This window comes from Athene cunicularia (assembly GCF_003259725.1).
Source record: "Athene cunicularia isolate RWA chromosome 8 unlocalized genomic scaffold, athCun1 chr8_part1, whole genome shotgun sequence".
In the NCBI taxonomy this organism is placed as follows: domain Eukaryota; kingdom Metazoa; phylum Chordata; class Aves; order Strigiformes; family Strigidae; genus Athene; species Athene cunicularia.
The window spans coordinates 10,325,824-10,339,014 of record NW_020799109.1 but is presented as its reverse complement, the minus strand read 5'-3'; the positions used below and the strand labels follow the sequence as shown (position 1 = coordinate 10,339,014).

Here is a 13,191-nt window from a genome sequence, read left to right as displayed (position 1 = left end):
CCCCCCCCCCAATTTGTTTTCTCTGCAACTTGGCCATGGCCTCCCCATGCTGCCCTCCATCCAGGGGTTTTTGGGTTGGATTTTTTCTTGGCTATTTTTAACCTCCATCAGCTCCCCATCGGCAGCCCCAAGGGGATGGAACGCCAAGGAGTAACGCAAACTGGAGACACCCTGCAGCTGATGTGCCATGCCAAGCAGTGGGATGCTCGTGGCTGTGCAGGAATGCTTCTGTGCAGGCAGGGCAGCACCTGGACATGGTACATGGTCCCCAGCATCCCGGACAGGTGGGGGTCTGCACCCACCCTGGGCTGGCCCCTCCTGGCAAGCCCTCTGCTCCCTCCTGACCTCCTGCACATCCAAGTCTGCAACCTCTGCTGTGACACGCTGACACATGAGCCAGGGAGAGTGAGAGGATGGTCTTTTCCCTTGGATTCAGAAGAAAGCAAACAGGAAAAAAGTTAATTAAAAACTTCAAAGCCAGATACTTCTAATTTGGTTTGACGTGGCAGTCCTGCTTGGCAGTGATGCTGTCACAGAGGTGCCTGCGTGGGGCTCAGGCTGGGAAGTGCCCAGTGTGTCACATCAGAAGATGTGATGGGAAGTCACCCACCACAGCCCTATGGCCTCCATCCCTACTGGGATGTTAGGTACCGTGGTGCTGGGCTCACGGCTGGGCATCTGGGGACCGACCCCACCAAGGACCAGATTTGGAGCTGGTGGGAAAGTGATTCCATGGGGAGGCTGTGCCTCAGTTTCCCTGTGGCATGTGTCTGCCAAACCTGCTCTTTGGAAAGGTGTTTTCAAGGCCCTTGGGCTGGGTGCTGGAGCCTGATCCCCACCCAATGGCATTATACTGGGCTGGGGGTCCTGGGGAAGCAGGGCGTCCCCCTGCCTCATCAGGGTCCAGCAAAACAGCAGTGCCTGTCCTGGGTTGAGGAGGAGACCCTGGCATTGCTAGTCCTGTCTCCTCCAGCCACTGCTCTGAAGGAGGAAGACGACATCTCCCTCACCTTATTCTCACTATTTTCCCTAAAAGGAGTCATAATCCTCTCATTTTCTCCAGAAATCTATGCCACAGGACAGTGATGTTCCTGCCCCCAGTGCTCTGCTGCCTTTCCCTGCCTTCCACCCCTGCTTTTGGGTTTTTTCGGTGGTGGTGTTTTTTTTTTTTTCAGAATTCTGTGCTGCATGGTGAGTAAAGGCATCCTGCTGTCTGAGGGCTAACGGCTTGCTGGAGAGATAATAAAGCAAAGGGGAGTAAATTAAAGTGGCTATAAATAGCACCAGGAGAGGAAAAGGAGATGAAGTCATCTTCCTTCAGCTGAGCTGGTATTTGCATCACTTCTTCCCTTTGCTTTCCCCTGCCCCCTCACCCTGCTCGGGAAACAGCTCCGGGCACGTTCTGGGGTCCTGCTGTGGGCTCTGTGTGCCCACCTCTGGGTCCTCATGGGGCTGAGGAATGTCCCTGTGCCCCTGGGCTGGGGGTGGCTGCCCAGAGCTGGGGGCTTGCTGGAGAGCTCAGCAAGGTGGCCTAAATGCCACTTGGCTCCAGGCTCCGTCCCAGCTTTGCCACTGATCTGTGGCATTGCCCGTGCAAACCAGTGCATGGCCCCATGCAAACTAGTACCTCCAGCATGACCCCGATGCTGTATCCCCCAGTCACTAGGAAGAGCTTTCAGGAGCCATCATGGACCCATCCCATGCCATTCCCCTTCACATCCCATCTACGGGTGGCTGCAGAGACCCTCCAGGAGCAGTGCCTGCGGGAAGGGATTCCACAAACTCCACAACAACAAATCCACCCAAGGAAGCCCCTCCAGAAATTTCATAATTTACATTTTTATTCTTGATGATTTTCACATCCAAGCCTCCTACCAGCCCCAGAACACATGGAAGAGGGAGGACCTCAACCCTGCAGGAGCCTCCCCAGTGTTAACAGCCAGCTTCAGACCTCACCCAAAACATGACCCTCACTGCCAAGGCAGCCACTGTCCCTGCAGCCCGCAAGCGGCCTCCAAAACCCCCCAAATGCCCCCAAACCCCCCAGCCGCCCGCTCACACGAGGTATATTTATGCCTGAGTCAGAATGAGGTCACACCGCAGTTTCCTCCGTGTCAGCTACCAACTCCTATTCCTGTGCTATGTGCACACACCCGCCGTGTTATTGCAGGGTATTTATAGCTATTTTACATGTATAATTATAAAACCACAACTCCACACACGCACGAAAATAATCACGGTGCCGGGACACAGCAGACCGGGGCCAGGGTGATGGGAGTGGGCCTGGGACATAGACCCCACCGCTAATAATAATTCTTTCCACTTTATATATAGCCCCTTTCATCCACAGCTCTCAAAAACGCTTTGCAGGCATTTAATTAAGCTTCCCAACATCCTAATGTGATGACAGCCAAGTAATAATATCCTTGCTTTTAGGTATGAAGAGAGGGGAGGTGGCAGGACTTGTCTAAAGTCCCGCAGTAAAGCAGCTTGTGGGGCAGCAAGCCCAGGTGCCCCATGCCCTGCCCCACACTTGTGGGGTACCCACATGGGGACATGCCCATGGAGGAGATTTTAGCCCAGAAAGGGAATAAGGACCCCGGGATCCTGCCCAACCCCTCTGCTCAGTTTTGGGTGGGGACAACCGGTGACAACACAGCATCTGGGGACAACAGCGGGGACCCTGGGGACTGCTGGGCTGCAGCTGCCCAACATCTGGATCAGCGGGTGGAAGAGACATACGGACCTCGACAAACTCGTGGGTGAGAGCTTGGGGGAGAGCAATAAATAAGATGACAGGTCTGAAAGGGCTGATTTACGAGGAATATTAAGAATCGTAATCCTGCCTGCCCGGCCACCCCCCAGGGAGGCAGGGTGATGACAAGGACCCAGATACATCACAAGGAGGCAGGATTCACTGGGACCAGTGCTGACATATCTTCAAGCAGGAGGGCTGGAAGCAGTTGTGCCTCCTGGGGGTCTGGCCAGCTCTGTATGGAGACACAGCCGGATCTCGGTGTCTGCCTGGAGATGGGATCCCACAGGGATGGATCTCTGTGGTCCTCAAGGTCTGCGGTTTCTGTTCACTGAGCAACCTTCCTCCCTCCCATGTACGTCCCTGACTGGATGAACTGCTTGCCTCCCATCCTTGGAGTGTTGCAGAGGGCACAAGGGGCATGCGCTTCGGTTTTGGACATGGATGGGGCATGAGATGCCACCAAGAAGCTAGGAGAAGGTGGCCAGCAGAAACCTAAGACTTCAACCACCAGAGCACAAGTAAAGAGCAAAGAGGTGCTGGAGGCAAATGCATGTGTTGGTAATAAAAGAGGCAGAACTGCAGTCCCGGGGGGTGAAGGCTGGGTGGGATCATTACCATCCACAGAAAAACACACGCTCCCAGCTCCTTTCCCACAGACGGAGAGGTGGGGAACAAGTGCCCATCCTCATCCCCATCCTGGGGATGCCCCATGGGGGAAGAGCAGTGCATTGATGGACACAGTGCGATTCTGCACATATGAAAAATAAATGCAAGTCAAAAATCATAAACCTAGATTTGATCTTGTAGCAAGTACCATTCTGACATTTTATGGTTATGTTGGTATTTTTTTCCTCCCAGACTGCATCCAGATCACTGTTCACCAAAACAAGCTGTGCAGCAGCCCCCAACCAAGAGCACCCACACCTACTGAGCCCCCAGAATGGGGGAGCAGGACCTGCTTGCACCACACTGGAATCAAAGAGCAGCAACACAGACATTAAGCAAGAAAACAGCTGCAAACCTTTTGAGGGTCTGCAAAGAAGTGCTCCAAAACCAGTATCTTTGAGGAGAAAGGAGGGAGGGAAATGGGAACAATGTGCTTGGCTAGGGAGCCAGCACAATCCACGCACCACCACAGGAATGTGGGCACCTTCCTGTCACCACACCCGCCTCCGAAACTGCCCCGTAACCTGCTGCTATCACCTCCCCAAATGTCACTCCCGCTGCCTCCCTTCTGCCACCAGCCGCACATCTCTTACCAGGGGCTGCTGGCACCTCTGCTGCCTCACTGGCCACGATGAGGGACTCGAGGATCCTTGCACGGAGCTCAGGGCTCGCCTCAGTGCTGTGGGGAGAAATGGGGAGTCTGTGAGGGTGCCAGCAGCTCAGTCTCCCCAGAGACCCCCACACCTCTGGGACAAGAGCCAGCTGCCCTGAGGGATCTCGTGTGGTGTGATGTCAGAGCATCACATTTGGGATGGGGGGGTCTCAGCTCCAGACTCCTCCTTTGGAACACGCTGGGGCTGAGCCCAGGTTGGTTGGGGGCTAGTGTGCCCGTGCCTGGCTGTGGGCAGCCTTCTCTCACCCACCCTGTCCCACACATGGCAGGGGCACCTCACCTGGCTGCTGCGGGGTGGAGAAGCAGCTCCCCGAAGAGCTCCCCAAGGAGCCGGGGTGAGAGGCGGCTCCGGCGGGTGCCCTGGCAGAGGCGGCAGAAGTGGCGGGCGAGCTGGCGCAGGAGCAGTGCCTGGGGCTGTGGCAGGGCCGGGGGGGCCAACAGGGCTCTAGCTCGCTGGCCACACTCCTCCAGGCCTGGGGTCTCTGCAACAGGAGAAGAAAAGTCAATTTGGGAGGTGGGGGCATCCCCTTGCCTCTCATGAGAGTCCAGCACCTGCCAGCACGTGTGGCACAAGCTGTGACAGGTCTCTACTACACACAGAGCCCCACAGAAACCCTGAACTCAACCTCCCCTCCAAACCCCCTGACTATTTCTTTGCAAGCCATCCATTTCCACAGACAGGCTGTGGGACACAGAGTTACTCCAGAGAGCACAGGGCACTCAGAGGTGATGCCCTGGGAGTCTCAGCCACCTCTTGCTGGAGGCTGCCAGCCCCATTTACCCTCTCACACCACCCCAGATCAGATTTTAGGGTGACATGACACATCCTCCCTCTCAGCACAGCCAGGGAGGGAGCATGGTGGGCCGAGTAGCTCATCTGGAGGATCTGCACCTAAACACTCAGCGCTGCTGCTGCTGCTCCAACAGAGAACAGTGAGAGCTCTGCCCTGCAAAACCTTGGAAAAGGCAGAGCAAAGCCGAGGGGGGAAACAGCCACCAGCTGGAAGATCTGCTGAATTTAAAAGGCTCAGCCCTCCCCTGCAGTAAAAGCAAGCTGGGAGGGAAAAGGCTTTTAAGGAGAGAAAAAGCTGCCCCTGGGCTGAGAGCTACAGGCATGGCTGCAGCAAGGTCCCTGCAGCCCTCCCTGCGTGGCCTCTCTTGCCCCTTGAAATGCAGCAGCAGGGAGGGCTCATCAGGGGGCAGCTACTTCCAGCGATGCTGGAATTGCCCATGTGAATACAAGCAGGCACCTAATGGTGTTGCACATGATGGAGGTGCTGCCGGGACCCCTGTCATGGGCACTCTGAGCAGTCCCACAGCCTCACAGTGTTCCCACCAGCATGCCCCCACGTCCCTGGTGCCCTCTGGCAGCCTTGGCCAGGGCTCCCTAGTCTTGTGAGCTGTGAGCTCAGCGGCCTGGGACCATGGTCCTGCCCCGGGCACGAGAAACAGCTGCTCTCCAGCCATCCTCGATCCCTCCTTGGCCTGGCCTTTTCATCTGCGGGGGACGGGGAGGTCCCCAGGGCTGTATTGCTCTCAGCCGGCTTCAAAGCCCGCCTCGGCCCAGGGCTGACTCAGCTCCCCACGGCTCTTTGCACCCGGGCTGAGGCTTGGCCGATGCCCAGCAAGCTCCCAGCATCCATCCTCAGGGCTGAGGTGCACCAGAACCAGAGGGGTGGTGGGTCTGGGTACCCTCCTGAGCATGTCTGCAACCCAGTTGGGATTGTGATGGGGTGTTTGTGTGCCCCCGTATCCAACAAGCTGCTCCCACAGGATGTTCAGCTTCACTTCAGACCTCTCCTAGCCTGATCGGCTGCTTTTTGCACCTTTTTTTCACCCAGGGATTGCTGCTGGGGGAAAGTCCACAGCCAAAGGGTGAATTTGGGGATGTTTTCCACCTCTTTTTGCAGGTGGTCAGCTCGCCACTTTTCCAGCCTGCAGCCTCAAGCAGGGCAGAAGGAGCCTGCTTGCAGGGCAGACTGCCAAAAACCAGCGCTGTCTCCTGAAAGACTTGGATTTCTATTTATTTTTTTTAAAGCCCCAGAGAAATCCCCATTGGTTTTGCCTCCATTCCTGCCTCCTCCTCCTCCTTCCGCACCCATCGTGCCAGGAGCAGAGCCCACTCTGGTGCAGGCTGTGGGGAAAGGCGCTTCCCTTTGAAGTTGCTTAACGAGGCAACCCAGCTAATTGCTTCCTAATTGCGTTTTTATCCTTGGAAAGGAGACAGCCTTTGATTTCTCCTCTCCCCAACGGGTGAGGGGAAGGCAGTGTCGGTGACACTGGCCCCGGGTGTATTTCTCCTGGTTCTGTGTCTCTGCGCAGGGCAGGGAAGATGGGGTGTGAGTTATCCTTCATCTTCTTTGTGTGTCCCTCCTGCCTTGTTGGAGGCCACAAAGAGCCCACGGACTTTTCCCACAAGGATATAGCAGGAAAAGGCCACTCTGGTCTGGCCATGGGTGATCTTTTGGTGCCTCTTAAGGCAACCAAGAGCATGATCTACCCAAGCGCTAATCTGGTTTAGGGCAGGGAGGTGATGCACGGGGATGGCAGATACTGTAGCAACCAGCAGCAAGACAAGAGCTTCTGCAAAAGGGGAAATCCTAGTTTCGAAGGTGGTGAGTGGTCCAGCTCCTATCTAAGATGGTGGGGGAAGGCTTGGTGTGTGCCTGGCAATGCCCATGAGGCCTCAGGCTGGGAGGAGTGGAGTGGCTCTGTGAGGACTCATTTGAAATGGGTTTTGGTACAGGCTGCCCATTGGGATGGACCGTGACTCTGCTGACCTGGGTATGAGGCCTGTCCTGTTTATTTGAAAAAAATTCAAATAAAACCAAAACCTTGACAGTCTCATACATTTGCAGAGAGGCTGGAAAGCTTGCAGGGACCTAAAGGCACTTCCTAACAGCACTAAGCTGAAAAAGCAGAGAATTTTCTATGCCCATATAAAGCCAAGAGTTAATGAGATTACAGTAAAAAATTCCCAGGCAGCAGAGCCAAAATATTATAATAATGCTTTCTTCTGGGGCCAGCATCACCCAGCCTTGAGAGCCGCTCGTCCCAGTAGGCAGCTCCTCCTCCTCCGGGCACTGCAGTGGGAGAGGGCCATGCCATGCCCAGGGCGAAGCTGCCACTTTCCTGAAGCATCTCTCCAAAGCTGCCATGCTGCTGCAGTGCAGGGGTGTGCTCCCTGCAGTCCTTCTCAGGATCTGTCCTTAGTGCAGCATCAGGCAAGGGATGGGGTCAGGAGCCACCCTGGAGATGCTGGAAAGCCTTTCTAGGAACTTCCCAAAGCTTCCTCCAGCCCCTCAAAGGTCATGGGTGCAGGGGAAGCCTGTCCGTGCTTACCTTGAGCCATGTGGACCAAGTCGCTGTAGAGAGCTGGAGGGATCAGGGGTGATGGGAGCTCCTGGAGGTACCACTTTAGGGCCTCCGACAGCGTCTGGGCATCGTACAGGTCCATGTCCACAGCTGAGGCATCTGCAGGGAGAGACCCAGCGGGAACCCTTAGCCCATGATCTTGTGCCTCCAGCATGGAGTGTGGAGCTCCTCCACCCCCACAGGCCTTCCTCAGGACATGGGTGGAGATTTCTTTGCCCATGCCCCCATCTCCCAGGTGTGGCAGCCCATGATTTCACTGCCAACCCCTCCCCCCAGCAAATATTCCTGTCCCAGTTTCCACTGACCCTGAGTTCCATGTGCCCATGGAGAGCACGAGGCAGCGTCTCTGCCTTGTGTGCACTATACATCCAGTGCATGGGGCAGGGGCTCTCACCATCCCATCAGGGTCCCACTGCAGGATAGCGCCCATGGGACGGGTTGAGTGGCTGCCCCAAGCACCCTCGGGCCATCAAGGGCCAGGCACCATGTGCCAACCTCAGCCCTGGAGGAAGTGCTTGGAAAAATGCATCTATGGGATGGGGTTATGGTCCCCAGGTAATGCATGTTGCTGAAGGCCCACATCACCCCCAGAGAGCCCAAATGCTGCGAGTGCATCCCGAAAGGCAGCTACCCCGGGAGAGGCAGTGAAAGATGCTCCAGGGATGGGCAAAGTGCCAGGGGGAGGCTGAGCCCACCCAGCCTGGGCTTGGGATGGGGACAGTGCTCTGAGCAGAAACGTCCCACAGTCCAGAAGGAGCCAAAGGGTGGGACACATCTATCTGGGCTCCGTTGCTGGGCCAGTGCGGGGACATTGCTTCACCGGGTCCAGGGTGAAGAACGCTTTCTGCATCCTTTGGTATTGCCTCATGCGTTTTTCTTGGAGGTCTCTTAGCTGGGCCAGGCCGGGAGGTGGCTGCCCGGAGGGTGACGGTCCCTTTTGCAAAGATCTGGAGGTTTCAAAATCTGGCTTTGATTCGAATTGGAGCCAAACGCAATATTTTGAAATTCTCCTCATAGGAGAAATCTTGGGGCGGCAGGGGGATTATAAAAAAGCCCAAGATATTTGGGATCATTTGAAGTGGTTCGTTTGTAGAAACTAAATTTCTCGCTTCTTCTAAATGAGAATATTGAAAAAAGAGCTAATATTGCACTTTCTTAAAGATGATGTGTCAGGCCCCAAATGGCCTGTTGTGTTCTGACTGAGAAGAAGATGGTGGGCTTACCCTGCTCTGAGCCCCCTTCCCCTCCCCTCTCTGGGTCTTTACCTCCAAACACAGCTTTCCTGAAATCGGTGCCATACTGGGAGATACTCTATCTCATCGCCCAGAATTTTCCAGAAGAAAATGCCTTCAGTCTCCAACCATTTCAGCTGACTGCATGTGGTCATGCTCCCTTCTGGAGCAATAAACCCAAAAGGGTGTAGAACAGCTATTACCTAGGGCAAGGCTTTGGTTGCTGCCTGGCCAGGAGGGCTAGGATGGGGAGCTCCCTGACTCCTGGCAAAGGCTGGTTTTGGGCACCTTGACCTTGATCTCCTCTCCTTGGGGTGTCCCTGCTGTGGACCAGGGAGCGCCGGAGCGTACCCGCCTCCTCCTTTGCTTGCTCAGTGACAAGAATCTGTGGTGTGTCCCTCATGGCCAGTGCCTGCCATTTGGCTCGGAGACCACAGAGAAAACAGATTGACCAATGCCCCAAGTGAAGCCTTTAACCCAGCTGTCGGAGACACTACCTCATTTTCAGGAGCAAGCAGGCAGCTGGCCTGGGAACTGTGCTCCAGGGCAGCATGGGGACAGCTGGGAGAGATGCCACCATGTCGGAGTGGGCAGCCATCCAGTGTGGCCCAAACACGACCTGGGACAAAGACGGGTGCCGCCTTTCTAGCACCCCGCAATGTCACCACATCACCCCACGGGCCACTCTGCCCTCTGCATGCTCAAGGTGGGCAGGGCTGTGCCAGCTCTCGCCTGCTGCACCCCGGCCCCACTCTGGTCCATGCTGATGCTCACATCTCCCAGTCACACTTCTGGACCTTCTCAGCTGGCCAGAAGGGTTATTTCTACCAGGGTTGGCAGGGGGATGGCAACTAATTCCCCATTTTTGCTAGCACTTGCCTGAAGAAATGAGCTGGCAGGTTGGCTCCAGCTGGGCAGGGGGAGGAGGGCGGGGTCAGAAATCCCACAGGATGCTCCAACCCTTCTTTTGGTCTGAAACCCTGCAGTATATGGCTAAAACCCAGGGATGCTGCTGGGGGTTCTCAGAATCTTGTTGCTTGGACAAGCAGCTGCATTGCAGACAGCTTCTCCCAACAGTAGGATGCACTGGGCAAACCCCAAAGCCCTTTTCACCCAGGATGAGCCTGGCTGCTCTCCCCTGCCCACTGCGGAGGTTTCTGTAGGGACTGTCATTCGCCTTAAGGATGCTGGCGGGGACTGGGGAGAGCAGCCCCAAGCTGTTTCTGCACAGGGAAGGGGCGGCTGCCAGGCGCTGGCCCCAGGCGATCAGCCCCGGGCTCCACTGTGGCCTAATTAGCTCGTTTGCATCATTAGGCATGGGCTTGGGGGGGTGTTCAAAGGGAAAGCTCAGCCGGTTTCAAAGCGAGACTCAAAAACATCTTTACACTCAGAAGCGTGATGGGGAGACGAGGGGGATTCACACCCTGCTAATAAGGACTGATTGCTGATGGCACCATTTCCCTTGGCACCTTGGCTAGAAATAGCCATTAGCCTGTTGCCCCCATCCTCCTGGAGATGCAGTGACATCTTCCTGCCCCAGCTCTCCTCCTTCCCCTGGCACTGCCGTGGTGAGTTGGGCTCCCCTTTAGGCTGAGAGCACAAGCTGGGGGGTGCTCTGGGTTGCTCCCCAGCACTGGCCACACCCCAGCACTTCAGGGAGGCTCGGCCAGCAGCTGGGGAGGGGTTAACTCTGGAGCCTTCCCAGACAATTACTGCCAGCCTGACCCCACTGATGCTGCTCTCCCCTTATCAGAGAGAGATGATAACCAGCTATAAGAAGTTAATGATGCTGCAGGATGAGTCAGTGCTCTCCGGCTGCTCTCCAGATGTTCCCGTCCCTTCCCTGGGGGAATGACAGAGGGATTCCATCCATCTGCCACAAATAGAAGGAGAACACCCCAAAACCCCAATGTCAACCCCATATGGACCTCTCCAGCACACAACCTGCTCGATGACCTGCTGGCAGAGCAAATGAGCAGCCAGGGGCCAGCAGAGAGCATCTCTTGTCCATGGGGGATGAAAAGCAGGAATAAATTTGGGGCTGGGGAAGGGGTATATGGGATGACCACAGGCCCAGAGAGAAAAGCAATGGGTGCTCCCGCCTCCTCCCATAGGGATGCCAGACCCCACATCCCAGCCCAGGCAGAGGGGTGCCGGGGCTTTGGGCTGAGTCAGGCTGGGCAGGAAACACCAGGACCTCTCCCAGCAGCTGCAGCCAGCCAGGGAGGAGTGAGTAAGCCCAGAGTTTCGGTAAATGTGGAGGATGTTTAGTCAAGAGGTGGTGAGGAGGAGGTGGTGGGGTTTGCTTTGAAGGAGGAGCTTGAGTGGGTCCTGGTAACCAGCTGTCCCCTGCATGTGGCCACAGGTGATGACTGTGCCCCCATCCCCAGCCAGCATGTGGGTGACAGCGTGCAGACCCTGCCCAGCACCCACGGCCCCTCTCACAGCAAGGTGCCGCAGGGTGTCCTATAGGTTAAGCTGGACCTTGGCTGCCAAGTGCTGCTGCAGCGTGATGCTCTTGGGTGCGTGGTCCCTGTGGTAGAGGGGCACCCAAACCACTCATACCTGGGGCTGACTTAAAAACTGCCTGGGGAGTTCCCCCACCCCTTCCAGTCAGCTGGTGCTGCAGGGTGTTCTTCTCCAGTTCTGGGGGCTATAGCTTCCCATCTGCACAGATGCTGCCTGCACAAGGACCTGTACAGCCCCCAGACTCAATCAGAGGTCCTGATATGAGGCTCTTGGCTGTCCCACAGTGGGAGTTTACTGAGTAACTGTGCACCGAATCAGGGAGTATTTCCCCAGCTTTGATTCAGCATCATCATAACATCTCTCAGCCAGTCCACTGGTACCCTGTGCTGGGGACCTGGAAGCTGCCAGGATACTGCCTGCCCATGCTCCTGGCAGCCCCAAACACCCTGCCAGCTGGGTTTCACCTCAGCATACCCACATCTTGCACTCAGCCAGGGCAGGGGTGCTGGCACGCCCTTTCAAGGGTGCCCAGTGAGGCTGCCTTCCCCCCCCCTCAGCTTCCCGAGGGCAGTTCCCTTCCTCAGTTTCCCCAGCAGCTATGTGAGGGGATGGCAAAAGCTCACCCCCAGTCCACCTCGATGGATCTGGGAGGGACATCTATGCTGCTGCTGTTTATTTACCCTTCTTTCATCACCACCAAATATAAGAGATGAGCTCATGCTTCTTGCCAGGCTCTGACGACGCGAGTTTTATTTCTACTGCATGTATAAATAAAAAGCAGCACGCCAGGCACTGGGGCGCCTCGGATTTGGGAGTAAAGTCATTGTGGTGGGGTTAATAGCTTGGCCAGGGGAAACCAGAGTCCTCGGTGGCCTCCAACCCCCTCTGGCATCCCAGGGATGAGGATGGAGATGCGATCCCTCCCTGGGCATCCAGGCAGTGTGAGGCCCCCCAGGGTGCTCTTCACCCCAGCCCAGCCCCGTCTGCCCAGCAGCAGCTCCCGGCAGCCCCAGTCAAGTCCTGGGGCCCACCACCACTCACTAATCCCCACTGAGCCCTGACCTAATTCTTGGGCACGTGAGTGTGTCTCTAGGCAGACTGCGCCGAGGCCCCCGATCAAAGCGTGCAGGATGGCAGCTCAGGCATGGCAGGCCTGGAGACCCCCGCTCCAATCCGCCTCACGCTGCTGCCGGATTCGCCCGGGCACCCCAGGGTGCAGGCAGCTCCTGCCTGGCCCTGCCAGTGGTGGAGGTTTTTCCCAGTGCTGCCTGTGCATCTGGGGAAGTGTCTCGGTATTTGTGTCTGCAGCTGGACCCCAGAGCATGGGGTGAGAAGACATCACCCCTATGCACCGGAGGGGCTCGTACACCTCGTGTCCACAGGCACTGGGGACTTTGCAGGTGATTTGCCCCATCCCCTGCGCTCCAAGCGGCTCCTGAGCCACACACAGGGGACAGCTGGAGTGCTGGGGGCTGGAGACACTGGGGGTCAGTGTGTGGCCCCTGGCACGATGGGCACAAAGATGCCCCCAGGCCATGAAGCAGCCCTGCAGCTGGGCATGGCAGGGAGCACTGGGGGCAGCCGGACCGAGTGCTGCACTACACTGCCGTTTAAAGCTCTGCTTTCTTCTTTTTCTGCCCATAACTGTTTCCCTGTGGCTGCAGCAGGGGTCCTGGCTGTCTCATCACCTGCAGCCCTTCAGCGAGTTCCCCCAGCCCCGTGCAGGGCTGCAGCTTTTGTTAAGTCCGTTTTTGGTGCCACCATGTGACTCCAACTCCCACATTCCGTGGAGTCTCACAGTCCTGCTCACCTCTCAGGGCATAAGGGTCTGAATTAAACACCAAGTGTACTAAAACAATTAATTCTTCTCTGGAGCCGACATAAGCCCAACCACCCTTTGGTCCATGCTTCACTCACCAGCCCCACTGGCATCTCAGCTGTGTGGCAGCAGAGGCTCTCAGTTCACTGACACCCCCCCCCCCCCCCCCCCCCCCCCCCCCCCCCCCCCCCCCCCCCCC

General features: G+C 56.7%; 1 protein-coding gene across 2 annotated transcripts in view; it reads right to left on the bottom strand.

The window, feature by feature from the left end:
• LOC113483193 (phosphatidylinositol 3-kinase regulatory subunit gamma) overlaps window positions 1-13,191 on the bottom strand; it is an 84,442-nt gene that overhangs the window by 56,424 nt on the left and 14,827 nt on the right. For both annotated transcript variants that reach the window (XM_026854513.1, XM_026854514.1), the window contains 3 exons: window positions 7,440-7,571; window positions 4,378-4,579; window positions 4,018-4,103 (listed from right to left, as the gene is read on the bottom strand). In XM_026854513.1, the coding sequence (XP_026710314.1) occupies window positions 4,018-4,103; window positions 4,378-4,579; window positions 7,440-7,571 (420 nt within the window). The remainder of the gene's footprint in view (window positions 1-4,017; window positions 4,104-4,377; window positions 4,580-7,439; window positions 7,572-13,191) is intronic.